The 19,152-nt window shown below is 36.2% G+C and overlaps 1 protein-coding gene across 1 annotated transcript in view; it reads right to left on the reverse strand.

Moving 5' to 3' along the window:
* Positions 1 to 19,152, reverse strand: part of VPS13B (vacuolar protein sorting 13 homolog B) — a 476,916-nt gene that overhangs the window by 264,774 nt on the left and 192,990 nt on the right. The window contains 1 exon segment of the mRNA XM_037379063.1: positions 2,213 to 2,322. Within this exon segment, the coding sequence (XP_037234960.1) occupies positions 2,213 to 2,322 (110 nt within the window).

The raw sequence follows: 19,152 nt of genomic DNA on the forward strand, positions 1-19,152 counted from the left end.
ACATACAGAGTTACCCCACTGCCTCTCCTTCCCTATCTATCCTTTCTGAAGAGTTTATAGCCATCCATCACAGCACTGCACTCATGTGACACATCCCAACCACACTTCCGTGATGGAGATGATGTCTCTGTCTTTCTGCTGCGCAATGGCTTCCAGCTCCTCCTGTTTATTGTCTGTGCTTCAGATGTTGGCATAGGTGCACTTCAGCTGTGCAACTGATCTTGCCTCCAACGCCAGCATGCCACCCCCAGGCTCATCTCTAGTGAGGCTGGTATTATTCCTTTCCCCCTTCGTATCTAGTTTAAAGCCCTGCTAACTCCTGACCTAGGATAGAATAAAGGAAGAAAAGAGCTTTCTCAGTCGATAAAATTTTGACCATAACACCTGCTCAAAAGCATCATGTCTTACAGCTGTTCTATTAAATGTTCAAAAATTATTAACATAATACAGAGCATTTTTGTTTTGTTATACAAGCTACACCACGGTAATAAGCCAAACCTTTTCCCATAAGCAATATGCAAAGCCATAACTTTGACTAAAATCCTTATCTGAGTATAATTATAGTATTACATAAAGAAAAAAGTCTTTGGTTAAGAATAGTTTAATACAGCTATAGTTTCCTTTTCAAATGAAGTTTCTCCATGACTACTCCAGATATTGCAATTTTTATTATGTGCAGTCTATTACCACAGTTATGTTTAACAGTGAAACTAGTACAATGTTGACAGATTTATAAATTCACATTTAAAATAATTTCAAATGACTAAGGAACTCTAAATCACAGTAGAAATGTGATACAGTAATTTTAGTAAGAAATAGATCACTAAAACATTTAGAAGGCTCTATAAGGTAATGACACAAATCACAAAATAGCTACTTAAAAAAAAATTGATTAGAATTTTTGCCACTGGTGCAGTGATCAAAACCATGGACAAATAGGTTTCCTAAGGTTATCACTAAACCTTTCTAGTCCCTCAGTATAAAAGAGCAATCAAAAGAGAAAGCATTGAGTAACAGCTGATTATATATGTTAATGTTAATGAAAGACTTCTATATGAACATTTGAAATAACCAGGCTCAATTACATTTTGGAAGGATACATAACAGTACTGCAAAAGTAAATAAATCTCTTTTAAAAAAGCCATATACCAGGAAATGTTGTGGTGCCCTAGTTATGATGCTGAAATGAAGAGCAACTCAACACATTTAAAAATTATGTAAAGTTATTAAAATGATAAAGCAGCAATTGACAAACTGAAGGATTTGAGATGATGCTGGTGCAGAATGAGCTTAACAGGACTCAAATTAACGTTTGACAATCACTACCTAACAATGTTCTTTACACACAAGAAAGAGATCATGTTAATCCTCCCATTTCAAGGCCTCATCTGAAACTTCCCTGATGTGCACAGTGTTCCGTAATTATGCGACAAATACCAAAAGTTTCTTATATCAGCCACTTAATAATTGACCACTTAAAACTGAGACAGAACATCAGGCTACACAGACCACTAATTTCATCAATTATGACAAATTTAAGTTTAAGAACATTCTACTAACCTGCCAAAATAAAGTTAAGAATAAATTTAAAATCAAGTAAAACCTGTGTTCTTTCCAGGTCAGGAGTATGAGGCATGAAAACTTAGGTCAACAATACGTCAAAGAAAACACTGTGCCACACAGACCCACAGCCTTAACTTCTTGTACCTTTTCCAAGCACTTCATACGCAAATATGTGTTTTGACATTATATACAGAATCTGTTAAAACGTTCACTTACATCATTTTCAGAACTGCATAGTTCATCTCCACTAAAATGTGTTTTAATAAGAACAGTGATTCTGTAACAAGTTATGCAATTATTGGATAGACCAACCTAAATGGTTAAAACATGATTTACTATTCAGATTCAGGAGGCTTATGAGGTTGCAGTAGTTAAAACTAGTTGCAAAAATACTGATCCTAAACCACGACCATTAAAAAAATATTCTCCCTATTCCTTTAACTTAATGTTATAAATGAAAACATTGTGAAATGAAAATTTTAATATGCAAAAGTTAACATTTTAAATAATTCAAAATAAGATCAACAGCATGTGCAGCGAACTATAAAATACAGGGTGAGAGAAAACAGTGGAACACGAATGTACTACTGACCTAATACAGAAGAGAAAGTTTCCCTTCCCCTACTCCTTTCCCTCCAAAAATACATACCTGTTGAATGTGTCTACTAGCTCGTTTCTGCGGTTGGTAGATAAGCCAACTATACAGGACTGGATCAACATTAATTGCTAATCCCTGTATGCTGGACAAGAGTACTGCACCTGTACACGGTAGAAAAGAAAAAAAATATGTGAACCATCTGCTAAAGAATTTCCATATATGGATTCATTTTTCTTGCAACAAATGATCTTTGATTAAGACTTTTTGTTTGGACTGGACTTACATATATATTTATTTTAAACTCCAATCAAGAGTAATAATTAAAGCATAAACTTCAATAACTTCTTGAAAGTGAGAAACTTGCCAGCACTGCCGGTATTATGGACACGGACACACACACAAAGAGCAGAGAATCACATTTTGATTTTGCTTATTACAATTTTTTTGCCAAGAAAAATGCTTGTTTTCACAAAGTTGTGTGTGTAACCAAATATACTCAACACCTTTCCTCAGATTCTCAGCCAACAATAACATTATGCAAGAAACAAGTCAATGAGACCCTTGACAGAAAGAGAAGAATATAATGCATGACTCCCCCCAACCTCAATAAAGAACAATTTGGTCTAGGACAGTGGGTTCTTTTAATAAAGACAGGTCCACTTGAGGTTAGTGGTCTACCCGAAGCTGCTCAGTACAAACATTTTTCATGTAAATGTGGTTATAAATATTCTTTAGTGGACTAGGTAGGTAAAATTAGGCACATTTTTTAACTCTGCTAATACTGGCGGTCTCAGTACTGTGAGCTCTTAGGATTTTATCCTAAGTTTTACAATATTATCTTATTTCCTTTAAATCTCACTTTTGAAGTCCTAGAATTACAAGATAGGGCTACTGTATCTTCATTTCTTAAAAGTAAACTTCTAGTTTTCTGATGCTTGTGAAGAAAAACTGACATAGGAAGCATTAAAACTCAAATTAGGAGAAAAACTATTCTCAGTATCCAGAAATCTTAGCATATACTTCAAGCGAAGCACACTAAAACGTAATTTATGAAGCACCATTTCTGTTAAACCTGCATTAAAAGTCTGATGATATATTAGTGAGAGTTTTGTTTTAATAGCAGAGAAAAAGTATCTATTGCAGCAGAACTTAATCAGAAGCAAATAGATTAATATAATACAGAGGTATCAATTATATTGAAAAAATAGTACTAGCGAGTAGTAATAGGCAGCTATCTTTTGACAGAAGTTTTGCAATTTTACAACAAATAAGTAAATGGAATAATGAAATTAACTAAATAAATTCAAAACAGAAATCCTGGTTACTGGAAGGTCCCAACACCAAGTTCTAGAGAATTACAGTAGTTCAGTAATTCAAAGAATCACAGTTCCTAAAGCAATATATACTATATTTACTCTGTAGTACACAATATAATTACACAGCAATCTGAATTCAATCATAAACTCAAATTCAGAAAGCTTGTCACACAATTCAATGTACTTTCCAAAAACCAGCAAAAACATACGCCTCAAAACACATAATACATCACCAAAACTGTAAACAGAAAAAAAAGAAGTTATGACTTTATTGTACACAACAAGATTTTAAAACCAGCTGAATTCCAAATGGCAGAAGGCCCACCAACCTGGGGCAAGGCAAGCAAAGCCTGATGAATACAATGGGAAAATGGCAGTCAAGAAATACTCAAAGATAATTCATTTGCCTAGAACAGGCTTGTAGTTGGAACACACACTGTGAAGAGCTCCTATATGCAGACTAGTCTATGTGATCTGATGGTTTTAAATGTCAGTAATATACCTTAGAAATAAATCTGCAATTTAAAACAAAGCTGATGTCAAGCATAAAGTCAAGGGGTAATGTGCAAGAAGAGCGGTGAATATGCCTTGCAGTGGGATCTGGAGGAGACTAGAAAAAGTAAGCAGAAGGTAACAGAGGATTGATAAAGTATACACTATAATCATTAACTTTTATAAGCTACTTGGATGCCAAAATAAGAGAATCCTGCATCTTGAAGAGATACTGCCTGTTGTCAGCAATACTTAATGAAAGGTTTAATGTTTATGTGATGTGACAAGTGGGAGTCAGAGACCTCCCAAAGAGTGAGGAATAAAGTCAGCCTACAGGCAAAGTCAACAAAAAATCCCATATTTATAACAGACTCCTGAAAAGAAGAAGAAGAAAAAAAAAAGTGTTACTGTAGCACATGATGCTCGTTACTTAATTTAGTTTCTTGTTTACTGCAAAAAAATTAGCTAAAACTAAGAAGTTCAATACAATTAAGTCATGCTTTGAACTGAAACTATCTTTTCCCTTCAATCAAGTCACACTAGCACAATCCCATAAAACTCTGAAGTACGGTAAAATAGAAAGCAAAATAGTTTATTTTTCCAGTTCTTTTGTCTTTGATAGTTTGTGTCTGGGAGGGAAAAAAAAAAAAACCTAAAAAAGCAGCACAAGTAGTCAGATAAGCAATTATATTATTTGCCTTTCAATTTGACTGTCAGGTAATTTTGGCCTTGTACCAAGCCACTTCTGTCACATTGAATTACTGAAATTTACTACCATATTTGCTGTTCGGCCACTATAGTCAACAAACAGTTTAACAACAAACACTTATGTAAAGTTTTCTGTGTAACAGCTTTACTCAAAATAAATAACTATGTGGACAAAGAAAAGTTTCTCAGATCTTTCTCCTCCCATTGCCCCCAAAAAACCCAACTCAAACATGTGTTTTCATGCCAAGAAATAAGAATCCCCCCTCCCCCACAGTTTTCCAGGAAGATCTCACTGATGTGAAGAACAAGCTGTAAGTTGGCAGCAGCCTCCTTCAACATCTAAGAAAAAAAATTAATTGCTATTTCGTCTCTGACAAAATGCAATGCTTGAGTTCCCTGGATTTCATTAAGACTGTGGTGAACTTTCTTTTCTCCCCTCCCCTTTTCTCCTTTTAATTGAATTTACATTTCAGAAAAAACAGACCTTAGTCCCATTCCATACTAGGTTCCTTTTCCTTATCCCAGCTCTTGCCAGAGTTATCTATTACATCTATCTAGTAACTGATTTTAAAAATATGAATTGAACCCAACACCACACAATCTTCAAACGTTTGAGAATTTCCTCAGAGTCACGGTGTTATCTGCCAGGCACAGTTTGGGCAAATAATTCCTTTCCACCCCAACGTTCAAGCTGTCCCCTGAAGGAACGAACCAAGGGGAGGCTGCAGGCGGACAGCAGAGGAGAAGGAACAGGAGGCAGCAGAGCACAGCTGCGCTTGGCACTCTTCATCCTGCAGACAAGCTCCTTGACAAGCTTTTTTGGGCTGACAGCTGCAGCAACAGCACTCGTCTTCCCAAGGGGCAAGGGGGGGAGGCTCGCAGAGGATAACCTGGGGCCTCCTGCACTTGGGCTGGCTCTGCCGCCAGCTCCTCCCACCTTGACGGCTGAGCAAAAGGCTGCTGGAGGAGCAAGGAGGAGCGGGGTCGCTACCCTGGGGCTCTAGCCCTACCCTCTCCTTCAAAAGGGAAATTCAAGTATATAGTAAGTGGGGCAAAAAGGGAATATGGTACTCCTCTGGTGAGGCAGAAGAGGACACCTGGGGGGTGCAGCTGCAGAAAAAAAGAGACCAGAGGTGAAGGCAGGACAGGTGAAATGAGGCAGAGTCAAGCAGCAGAGTGGTGGTGCTGAGAGATGCTCAGCAGTGATGAAAAAATGCAAAAGGGCTTCAAATATCACAGAGACAGAAGAAAAGGATGAAGGCAGCAAGGTGCTGAAAGAGCAAGGCAGAGGTGGATGAGCACTTAGGGAAGGAGAAGGGAGATAGCAACATCTGGTGAAAACAGCTGTCTATTTGGATATGTAAGAATTTTGTGAAAGAGTAAACTGCATTACTGAGTCACTCCCAACATTTCAGTGAAAAAAATTTACTAGGAAGAGTAGACGATAACATTTCAATCATAAATTTACTTATTAAAACTCAACATTTAACACAGTAAACAGTAACAAACTATGATGCACTAGACATTGAGAAGCAGCCTTGCTATTTGCTGCAGAAATAAAATACATTTTTCTGCATGTAATAAAGGATCACCGTGGCAGAATTCTTCCTAAATTCTGTTCTGTGTGGATGCAGTATCCAAACACATCTATATTGCTATTTCCAGTAAAAACTTTTAACACATTTTAGATATTCCCCTATAAAATGAACTGGAAAACCTCCACAGGAAACTGACATTTAGTTATAGTTAATGGACACTTTCTATTTGGGAGGGATCACAAATATGAACAAAGGGAATGATCTACAATAAAAACAAACTTTGACAAGTTTTGTGTATTTTTAGTAACTAAGTAACTAAAGAAAACATTACACCATCTTGCTATATAAACCACACCACGAATTATTTTAGCATTGACCTCATGGCTCCTAGATGTCTCAGGATACGCGAATGATAAGCAGGTGCTGATACAGGTTGAGTTAGTATTAATTTAGTATTCAGTTATTTTAAAGGACAACAGAAAGAAGAATTAATCTTTTCACTTCTTATCTTATGGTTCTGACAGGCATTTCCACTAAGGCATACTGCAAAAATGCAGATCTGCATATTACACCCAAATGAAGAGTTCTTTTTTTATAAAAGTATATAGGTAATTAGTTCTTTCTGCTAGTTGACTCAGAACAGATGCACTGTAAATCACTAAATGTGGAAATATCTAACTCTGTTTAATTTTAGCCTGGAAGTCAACTAAGGGAAAAAGAGTGCTCTTTACTACTCTGCTTACTGCCAAAATGGCTCACTCACCCACATTCCAAACAGGCTTTACCAATTAGCTATCCTACGGCTCCACAGCCATTTTCAGTCACATCCCAAGCTGAATGATGAGGGCTGAAGCAGGAGTTAGAGACTGAAGTTTCACAGCATAAAAATTAAACCTGCAACCTTTTTGTCCACTTTGGAATACCAATAACAAGGCAATATGATTGTCCTGGAAAATAATCGACTTACGTAGGAGACCGAGTCCTGCATTTCATCCTGAAGTGCTGAGTCAGACAAGGGAAACAGGTATTTCAAGCTACAACAAAGTTTATGTGATTGTGAAAAATTATTTTTACATTACACCAGCTACAATAAGTTAATAATTTTTTCTAACTACTGAAATATATGTCTGCATGTCTCCCTATTCAAGGTTGACTTGAATGATTACAGATGGCCTTTTATGTAAACATTATCTCAATTTTATCTCAGAGAAAAATCTCCAAGTCTACTGTACTTTCATGGAGTTTTATGTACACCGAGTGCTTAAAATAACTCTAAGATCAATTAGTTCTGTTGCTTAGACCAGTATTAGAGTATTTCATTAAAACAGAAGTAGTGGGGTAGCATTTTCCCATGAACTAAGGCTCTTTGGTCTGTAACATCAAACAGTTCTTTCATACAATAGTTATTCTTTACTTAGGCATACACACAACAATATTTTAACGCTATTCCTTTTGGGTTCTCGTTTTTGTTTTTGTTTGTTTGTTTGTTTCTCTTTTTAAGAATAAGCTTTTGATCTTTGGAAACATTCAGCACGAATGTATCTCTATTGCTATCATGACCTTGTAACTCTCCTGCTGAGGTTTATAGCAGAAAAGCATCAAGTGCTGAAACAAAAGAGGTCAGCATCATTATTTTTATTTCAAAAATAGAGAAGGTGAGGCAGAGAGGTTATTAAATCACACAGCAGGACAGCAGGACCCAGGGATAGAATTCAGATGTTAAAGTTATGTGCGCAACCAATTACCTACTGTAACTAGAAGTAAAAATAAATGTAGTGGTGTGAATCATAACTAAATCACTTGGGCCCAATTTCAGTTGAACATTCTGATAAGCCATTGTTAGGATTAAAGAAAAGTCCTATCTCCATCAATACATATACTGATTTATGGAATTATAACACAGAATTATAGTCAAAGATATCACATAATAAGGTAAACCACAAAACTACTAAATACACTGATTAACAAAGGGCTGTATGTCAGGCATAATTTTTGTAAAGTACAAGGAGCCACATTTCTGCAAATCAATCCAAAGCAAGGTGTAGAACAACCCTCAGTTATTTCATATCATCTTTGCCCTCTGATGTTAAGAATGGAATTGATTCCACTTAGTATTTTGTTGTACCGAGGAAAAACGCTATGACATGTTGAGATGCAAGTTTTCACAAAAATGCAAGAACATTCATATTTAACCTGTTCCCTGTATGTTTTTGGGAAAAAAAAAAAAAAAAAAAAGATATCTTGAAAGGCTGCTTTGTTTTCCAAAATTCATTTCAGCAAAACTTTAATTTCCTTTAGAGAATATGGTGACGTTGGTTCATAGTATTCATAATATATATAAATATAAATAAAAATCATAATAATATTTCTATTAATAGGCAATAGCAATCAAGAAAAGTAGCACCTGTGTAGGCAGCTTTAGTATACATAAATGTCAGCTTTATTTAGATGATTACTGAACTGTCTCTATGAAAATGTAACAGCAATATTCCTATGCTGAGCTGCACAGCATCTCTTCCTTAACTTCAAGGTTTTTAATGCAAGGATGTCTCATTCAAGTATCATTTCCTCATATTCACCTTATATTTAACCATTGCACTTACTAATCTGTAATTATAAGGAGAATGAGAAGGTTTACATTCAACTGAAACAAAGGACTATACACGTAGAAAGGATATATTATAACGACTTCAAAACCATATTGTCAGGAATTGAATAAAATGATCATTTTAGAAAACACAAAGTGTTTAGAACACTTGCTTTGTTTTACTTATTTTTATTTTTTAAGGGGGGTGTGGGGTGTGTAAGAAATACAACGTTCAAGTTGCCCAGAGTTATGTTTCCATCCAGAAGATGTAGGGTGACCCAAACTGACTCCAAGCAGAGGTTGTTACTGGAGAGAGCACTACGCAAACGTTTATTCAGAAACCCAGAAGTTCTGACAACTAGCCACTTCAATTACAAAAGGTATCTACCAAAGCCTGGTCCCTTTGTCTTTTTTCACACCAAAGTTCCACTAAAAAGCTATCTAACATCTGACGTTGCAAATCTGATCATCTATCTGACTCTACATCCTTAGACAGTGTTTATTATGAAACTTCACGGATAAGATCTGCTCTGCTAGCATCGTGATACTTTCACATATGGAAGAGATAGCTCTCAGGCTACCAACAGTTCTGCCTCTGTATCTGGTCCCACCAGTTACCTGTATGACAAAGGTTACTTAGACCTCTAACTAATGCCATAAACTACATTAACTCGGTCATACCTGACCAGGTTGTCAGAACACTAACAGAGGTTTGAGAATTTTAGCTTGTTTAGCTCTGTGACAGAAGAATTCAAATAGGCATTGTAATGTCACGGCTGTTCCTTTTCACCTTCCATATGGAACCAGTACAACTCACAGTTACTCGATCTGGTGGATGAAGAGGAGACACTAAGTAGGAAGTTATTTGGTGCTCTGAAGAAACTATGAGGCAATTTACCTAATTTTTTATTTGCTCTATTTGGCTGAGACCTCCTTGCTCTTATTTTAAAGGCTGTGGTGGCCATTTTTTAGATTCACAGTAATTACATGAAGTGGATTTCTGATGAACTACAGAAAACAGATGCCTTCTCAAGCAGACTAGGAATGAAACGTTTGTATGGATATTTTTTGTTAAACAAGAATTTTGCTAATTACTGTATTTAATGGACTGAGATTAGCAATGAGAGTAAAGCAGCAAATCCCTTCTTTCATTTGATCCCAGGAATCTAGTGCTAATGTTGGATCATGTTCTACTCTGCAACAGAAATGTGCACAAATTTAATTATAAAATAAGAAATATGATGGCTCAAAACTAAGGAATCAACAGTCATAAGGACAAAGACTAGTTATGTAGTCTACTGGAATTCCCTACACGTATTCCACAAGGTTTCATAAAAGGCTTTTGAAAAAACTACACTACTTATAAGCAGTAAGTGAAGAAGTTAAACAGATAAATAATTTGAACCTGGATCAAAACAAGTGATAGGAAAACACAGTAATTTTCACTATGGAAGAAGGTAAAGCCCTGCAGGGACCTAAGCTGAGCAAGACATTCCAGGAGATTAATGTGGTGACCAACCCTGCTGAGCTATGCAGAGTAACCAAGAACAGAGCTGATCGAAGAACTTCCAAAGTATCCCACCTGATTCAATACAGATAAACATACTTTTCCTACTATATCGCTGCCTCATATCTTAGCTTTACATATAAAATGATAACTGAGCTGACTGCTTTCACTCAGAAAACATTTCCGTTTATTCTAGAAAAGGGTTAGCTCAGTGTGCAGTAGGAAGGAAGAAAGAGGCAATAAAACAGAAAACATCATCTATACCACTGCATAAATCCATTGTGTATGCAGACACTGAGAACACTGAAGGCATCGCTGGTCAGTCAAAAGGGTCGTTTTAAGCATTCAGACCTGGAAACTTTTGTTTCACAATACCATTCATTCAGTATTTATGCTCCCTGATTCACTCTACGCTCCATGCCAAAAGCATTATACATTCTCCAAATCCCAGAGCAGAGAGCACAGAAATAAAAATGTATACACACATGTATCTTGAATTTCGCTTACTGGTTAAGTAATTTTCTTCATTTCTAAATGATTGCCTATTTACTACAGTCAACTCCAAAGCAAATGGGTTTTGAACAACTCCAGGTCCAAACCATCTGGATGTGGACCTCAGAGCCTTAGACAAACTGCAACAGCAGAACCTCCTTTCCAAACGCAATATGATTTGTAGATTTTTATGACTGTCTTGTTCTTGGTAAGTATGCATACAAATGTGTAAATACCACCAGCAGCTGTGCTTCAAATATTGTTTACACAGACATTAGTTGATGAAGATACGGGGGTCTCCAGATATGCAACAAATGAGTTCTAATCACCACAGCACAGTTTGATTAAAAAACCCTCCAAATTCCACACAGGAACTTCTGCACAGAGAGCTTCAGCTTTGCCTAAAAACTTCTACCTGCATGTAGATATTCCCAACCCTCTTTGAGGGAATGCTGGATATCAGAAAGACTGTTTTCTTGGTAAGGGAAGGCCTCAAACTGCCTATTTAACTAAATTAACTTTTTATTCTTGCAGGACAACAGGACTGCAAGAACAGCGAGAATCAAACAACCCTGCAACAGCCAGGTAGTGGACTGAAATTGAAACTAAAGCATCCTGATGGACAAACGACTTATCTTCAAGATCTAAAAGACAGCCTGCATGCTCCAGCTGAAAGCTTGCATAAAAGCAGGGCGAGGACCATAGTCGACTTGAATAAGCAATCTCTTGTGTGATCTTTCTTGCTGTGAATGAGGATGTTTTCAATAAGGGATAGACAAGGCTGAAAAACTATATGCCCTATTTTGAGATAGTTTAGTGCAGGGCTGCTAACTACGGCCCGCAGGCCGCATATGGCCCCCCAGGGTCCTCAATCCGGCCCCCAGTATTTACAGACACACACACCCTCCCCCCAGCCGGGGGTTGTGGGGGGAAACCAAGCAGCCGCAGATGACTGCCTGCCACTGCATCCGCGCACTGGCCCCTGTTTAAAAAGTTTGAGGACCCGGGGTTTACTGCAAGGTTGATCAGAGTGCAAGCTCCCAGGGGAGTTCTAGGTGAATAGCTCATAGGGAGCAAGAAAACACTGGAGAAACTTAGAGCAGAGGTCTCAAAGCTGATTTAAATAAGCTGGGTTTGAAAGTATTAGTCATATAGAACCATTCCTGGACTTGTGGTGCATCTGTGAAGTCAGATGTGGCACAAGGACATCAGAAAAGCAGCACAGATTCACTTTTGTCTTTGAAGGACAGACTTCCTCTTCACTTTATAACAAAGACATCTATAGCGGGTAATTCTCGGCCAGAAAAACAGCCAGGAAGATGACGTTACAATTATCAATATCTCATTCAGCTTTAAAAAGCAGAAAATAGCTGAGGTCTGCTCCAAGGCTCTGAAATAATGGGAAATAGATCCTTGCTGGAATACTTGGTTTTGTCCATGTCCCAGCAGGGAAGAGAGAAACATGCTATCATCTCTCTTCACGCAGAGAATAGTATCAGTCATGATCCAAATGTATGACCCTTAACTAAGCTATCAGAATGCCTAATTAGCCCTCTCAACTTTCTACTAAAAAAACCCAGCACGGTGAAGCTTCACTGTATTTCGTTTACAAACCATGATTTCTATGACCTGTAGGCAGTTAACCATGCATTGTAATATACATAAGCACACTGATATCAGGACTGCATCCTCCCTTTCTCTACGACTGCATTGGTAAGAGTGCTACCACACCACCTCTGCTACTGTAGCACAACATTACAGAAAGATTGTAAACTAATGATATAGCTAAAAGCCAGCAATGCCTCAATATATCTCCTCCTAAGTGATTTTCAATACAATCTCCTGTTTATTACTTTCATAATACAGGTTTTAAAGTAAAACCAGCAAATGCTCTAAAAACATCCAAGATGTTTTTTAATACAGTTCAGCTTCTGTATTTATAAACACCTCGCTATGTGAGTGAAAATGCTATTTTGCAATTTCTTACAGCAGTATTCCTCTGGGAAATGCAACAGGATTCTTCCCCTATGGCAACAGGGCACCAAGGGAGCTATTTTCATTCCTTCTTCAGCAGCTGAACATTTGTAGTGTTGTGACTATGGATACCAACTGGTCTTGCACTTTCAGTTATAAAACTGAAATCTTTTCAGCAGTAGATACCTCATGTGCCTTCTCTTAAAAGTAATTTGAGTAATATACAGCTGTGGTCTCTTTCCTTATTTCTTAAAAATTACAGCTTCCCAGAGGCAACAGGAAACACAGAGAAGATTTCATATAATTTCTTAGGTGTTCGATTAAAAGAATACAGACACAGAGGTTGAGAAGTAAGAAAATATTATAGGAAAGCAAGCAAGCTTTACAGTAGAAATTCCACAGAAGATTATGCTATTCTATAGCAGAAATGTTAAGTAGAGGAAGAATAGGAAACTATGTGTCTTCTAAACAGAAAGTCCTAATTAATTCATATATTCCTGTATATTGTTTAAGAAGACTTCATGCTTTACACCAGTGATACAAGATAGCAATAAATAGCATATAAATTAGTTGCCAAACAATGAGCCAGAACAAAAATAGCCACAGTACATTACGCTGTCAAAGTTGTGACACTACAAGAGAGGTAAAGTTACACAGGCAGTTCCACTATAAACTTTTTTTTCATATGTGCACCCCAACAGAACTTGATACATAGGGCTCAAGATGAAAGCAAATATTTTCTTAAAAAAAACTCCAAACAAAAAAAACCAACCAAACAAACAAACCCAGCAAGAACAACAACAAAACAAAAAACCAACAAACAAATGAAAATCCAAAAAACAACAGCTTTGAAAAATGTGAAATCTGTAGTGCTTGGTTACTTATTGGGAAAGAAATACAAGTTCTAGATACTATGAACATCAAATGGTCAGGTTTTCTAATGGACAATCATGGTCATTTCTGCAGCTATCATCCGCATAGGCAATAATTTCAAAAGGGGCTTGTATTTGTGAATGACAGTACACACAGAAAAAAAAAAAAACCACTTCATTGTATGTGTGCTCAATTTACACAAACAAGGAAAATTACATTTTAGAGGTCAACTTAACAACATCATATCTTATTATTTGGTTAACACCAAATTTGAATGAAATTCCAGTCCTTTACAGATCATTTGATTTTGAGCTTTACAGTACCATTTTGATAGACTTACACCTGCCATGTAAAACCAAAACGCCTTCCTCAACTTACAAAACCTAAGTGTAAGAAAGAAGGGAGAACAAATGAGCAGCTCCACGTATACCGAAATGCTTGTAGCAAGACACAAAAAGGCATGGACTAAGTGAAATCTCAGATGTGGAAATACTGCCGTTTACACCTAGAGGAGGGGAGCCAGCTTCAACAAGTCTTGGGAACGCGCTGCAGTTTCAAAAGATTCTAGAAATATTATTTCAAATTAACTATACTACATATTGGAGGACTTTCACAAGGAGGACAAGATACACAGTGTGTAACTAACTGAAAAATTCCCACACAGCATAAATATCAAGGAGAAATGCCCTGTTGCTGCATATTGTGAAATTGCCTAAAATTCTGATTGCATTTATGTAACAGCATGCTGAATGCATGTAGTGCAATCTGGATCCCCTCCCTGCCGTTTTGTCTGTTACTTGTCTAACTTTTATCTGAGGTGCTAGCAAACTCAGCAGAATAAATAGCTTCCTTCATGTAACCCTTTTGTAAATAAACATAAATCCTACAAATAAACAATGACTACGAATCACAGATTCAGTCACCTCTATATGAAATGTAAAATTGCACCTTCACTGGTATCAATTTTACCCCCTTCCAGAAGAACTCCATATACTGGTTACAAAGAGGAATTGATATGACTTGTGCTCTAATAATAATTAGATAACTTCCTAAACTAGCATTTATGCTACTAGAAATGTGCAACAATTCAGACTCTATAAGCAATGGTGACAGTCACTATGAATGTTACAGATACAGATTAAAGTAGATTCTTAGCTGGGCAAGGGAAAGTTCTTTCACAGAAATGAAGTACTTAATGTTAAAAATGACAGGACAGAAAGGATGCAACACTAAGCACCAACACAAGTAATACTGGAGGAGACTGCTGATCATCCCACCTTTATTACTCAGGGCAATTTTGAAGATATTTAAAGTAGTTTAAAAAAGTGAAATAATCTTCTAATTCATAAATGTTCCCAAGTAAATGTAACAAAAATTCTGAATTCCTGAAAAAACTTTTCTCAAGAATGTAATGAATGTTACCATGATCACCAACAGACAAATAATAAAAACATGTCTTTACAGGTCATATAGAGGGCATAAAAATCAAAAGGATTGAGTTAAAGGTGATGTTTAAATCTTCATGGTACAGTACAATATAAATTTTATAAAGTATCATTAAAAAGAAAAAATAAATGAAAGAATTCTTACATTCAGAATATCATTAAGGATATCCAGATTGCCATAATTAGTTTATCATAGAAAGTTGCTTTATTCTTCTGCCTGAAACAAAACTGTCAGCCTCCAATGCAGCAAGCAGAAAAAGTAACTGTTAGTCTTTGCACATCAGAAATTAATGCACAAAACTACAAAGCCAAAGTTTGTGCTGCTCGTTTCTACCTGCAGTGAACCCAGAGACGGTTATGTAAAGTTTACTAGTTGTTTCAAAATTACTGAATCATTTAGCTGATTTAGAACTAAGTTATCCTTCTCAATACCAACATGCTTGTAAACTTCGAATATACAATTAAGTCAGCTGTTAAGATAAATTACTGTGAAGATTCAGAAGAGCTAGCTGTGCTGCATCCAAAAAAGTGAAACACCTAATACAGTAAACTAATTTTCATTTAGACTGAAACATGCATTCTTGAATGCTGTCCAGACTCATGATCAATATCTTCTCACTCATGGGGATCTAATCAAGAACTTATTAGGGACAGGCTTGCTACATCTCGTAACTAATATTTCTGAATTATAGGAAATCTGTATTAGATTAACTACACTTAATATACTTTAAAGCATTAGTTATACTATTATGTAAACATACCTATTTTAAAATCAATTCTTTAACCTCTCCCATCATTCCTAAACTTTTTTTAAAAGTTAACACAAGTTACAATTTAATTGATTATATACATTTTGATTAATAAAGCCAAAATGTTGCTTTGTTCAGTTAGTATTTTAAATCACTTTCTAGCTAAACTGAAAGCAGGAATTTTACTTTCACTTTTGGCCTTCAGTGAATGGTTCTCCATTAAAAATATCAACAACGCTGTCCAGCTGGCTATTATTTACAAAAAATTATTTATCTATTTTTTAATTATTGTTTTTTAAAAGCACATTAACTTCTCCAATATGGGCACTGGAAAATCACAGGTAAGGTAAATTAAAAAATGCATCTCTTAACTAGTAGAAGTGCAGAAAGCTGCTGTCATACATTTAGGCCACAGTGGGAGTTTTTAAATTTGTTGCCTTGAAAAACTGATTTTTAAGTGAAACCAGCTTTCACGTTTTCACAGTGTCTTCTGAGAGAAATGTTACAAATAAACAGAAACATGTAACCTTTAGTACTATTTTGGCAGTAAGCTGAACACTGCAGCTTTATGATTTTACAAACCTCATTTAAGATTTTTAGCAAAAAAAGTGTTAAGTAAACTGTATAAAACATCTGCACAAGCATTAGAAGAACACCGAGTTTATTTACAAAGCAAATATTCCTGCAGATGGCTAACGATATATCATGATGTCTTCACAAAACTAATTTTCTGAGCAGATCTTTTGGGGATGTGCTCCAAAAAGAGTGGTATGTGCTCTTGCGTCATATTTTACAGATCAGCAAAAATCGTACCTGCTACAAACTACTTTGATCAAGTTTTCCTGCATTTGTTAGTGCACATGTCAAACTATTAAAATTATAATAAAAAAGTAGCCAAATCAGGTAAAAACAATAAGAAAATAATTGAAAAGAGTTCTAAGCAATCAAACCTTAAATGGAATGTTTACTTATAAACATGCTTTAGATACTCCATGCAATTTTAAATTTTCTGCCTGACACCACGGGTTCTGGGTCCTATATGGTCCCTACCATGTAACCATAGCACTGGCTAAGCAAATTGTTTTCTAATCCAGATATCTCGGAGTTGTATTTCTATGCTGGGGCTGGAGAGATGCCAGTTCTAAAAACAAGATGTGAACGTAACAGCAAGCATACTATGTAATTTCTGTACCTGTAAGAGGAAAAAAGCTAGAGGAGTTTACCTCATCCTCATTTTCTGGATATTAAAGGAGATAATTCTGACCAGCTGGTTCTTCACCAGCTCATTAACCTCATAGTCCTTTATTATGATTATAACACTCCACATAGAAACCAGATTTCTGGAATAAAATGCAGATGTTTATAAAGTCTTGTGCCTGTTTATAGCTTTATGTTTTGTGATACTAAGTGGATACTTTGCTTTGGGGTTGGGCTTTTTTTTTTGGGGGGGGGGGGGGGTGTCTATGATTTTTTTTTATGTAACTGGTGAGATCGTTTAAAAAGCGGCTGATGGATAAGCATTTCAAGCATGCAGTTGTCATTCTAACAAAACTCCATCTTGGATCATGGACTGAATAATCTTGAAGTTCCATTAAGTCACGGTTTAAGAGAAAACCAGTTGATACATACCGCTAACAAAAGGAGCAGTACCATACATGCTGTATTTCAGTTGCTTCTCACTCCTTACCACATCATTAATTTTACGTAGAATAAACTATCTTCTTTGTTGCTATTGCTGCATAGCTGGTTTCTCCTTCTATGTAAGTTTATACCAAGTCCAAAGGTTATTAAAATCACATAACTTTTCCGTAAATATTCATCTACGCTCAGCTATCTCCAGAGTGACAACTAGATGCTAAACAGTGTCCCACTGAAGAACATGACAAAATAGTTCAAAATAACTCTGTTTACTTAGCTGTTTTCAGTCCAAGGCAAAAGCAGATGAGTAGTTAATATGACTGCCTTGGAAGTTTTCAATTTCATGTTCTTATTTTACAGATATATTTAAAGAAAATAACCTTTGTCTTTACTTAAAATGCAGAGAATTTGCCAGAAAATAATTTCATGTCGCCAACAGCTAGAAATATCCGAGTTGTGTTTGCACAGTAACTAACTTAGGGTACCTCCTTAATTTAAGGAAAATAACTTTTATTCAGATCAATCCGGCTGTGTTTGTTTCTTTCTCTGTGCCTCAGAGAAAGAAACAAGGACACTCACAACAGCAGCCTGCTACAGTTATGGACACATTAGAAGTACATTATTTAATAGAATCTGTTCTAAATTCTTGTACCCTCAGCCGAAAAGCTCCCTCATGGATTGCTATGAAAATAGCAAGGTACACTGAGTGAGCAAGCACCTTATTGTGCAGCTTGTGCTGCTTGCTAGCTATGAGAGCATGTTTACATTAGTGTCTGCATCTGTCGTATCTCAGAAGACCTGACAGCACCCTAAGTTATTTCATTACATGCAACCGTCCCTAGTACCCTTACACGGTCTTTGTAACTCAGAAGTTACATGCTGAATTCCACACTAATCCTTCTCACACGACCACACGACTCATAACATCTTCCTGCACAGCAGCAAACCTTTATCACAAGCTGCATTATGATTTTCTGTTTTAACAATTTGGAGCACATTTACAAATCTACAAGAAATATCATTTAAAAGCCTAAAGGATTCTTGTTTTTGAATAGATGATTGTCTGGTTCTCCTTGTTTGTCAACATGTTCAGCTACACAAGAGCAGGATAACAGATTTCAATGGAAGTTTAATGCATGTTTTTGATTAAAACAGGCTAAAACTGAATTTTATTCAAACTCCCAGCTACTAAGAAAAAGATGTTCCATATTTGAAATAATTCTAATAATGACTAAAGAGAAATACTATGATACTTGTAAATCAAATCACAGAGGTATACTAAAAGAAAACACAAAAGTGATATTTAAATGTAAACGAAACTCAGTTGTGAAAAATACAGTAAGCAAACATATCCAATGTCAAAAGATGCTGGAGTTCAAAATTTAGGATAAACACAGATGGCAAGATTAACCTTACTTAAACCTTGACTTTTAATTGTCCTAGCTCGCATATTCATAGGCTACAATCAAATCAGATATCGTTTAAATATATAATACATGATAATACAAGAAAGTTGTAAGTCTCCTGCCCAAGAGGTGTGGTATAAAAGTAATACACCAGTTAAAAACAACCCCTCAAACATCTATTTCGTGTTAGACCGCAACTTAACGAATACTAATTGTTGCTTAAAAAATCAAGGCAACAAAAGGGTTCTCGGACATGAAAGATGAGT

The sequence above is a fragment of the Falco rusticolus genome, chromosome 3 (genome assembly GCF_015220075.1).
Source record: "Falco rusticolus isolate bFalRus1 chromosome 3, bFalRus1.pri, whole genome shotgun sequence".
NCBI lineage: Eukaryota > Metazoa > Chordata > Aves > Falconiformes > Falconidae > Falco > Falco rusticolus.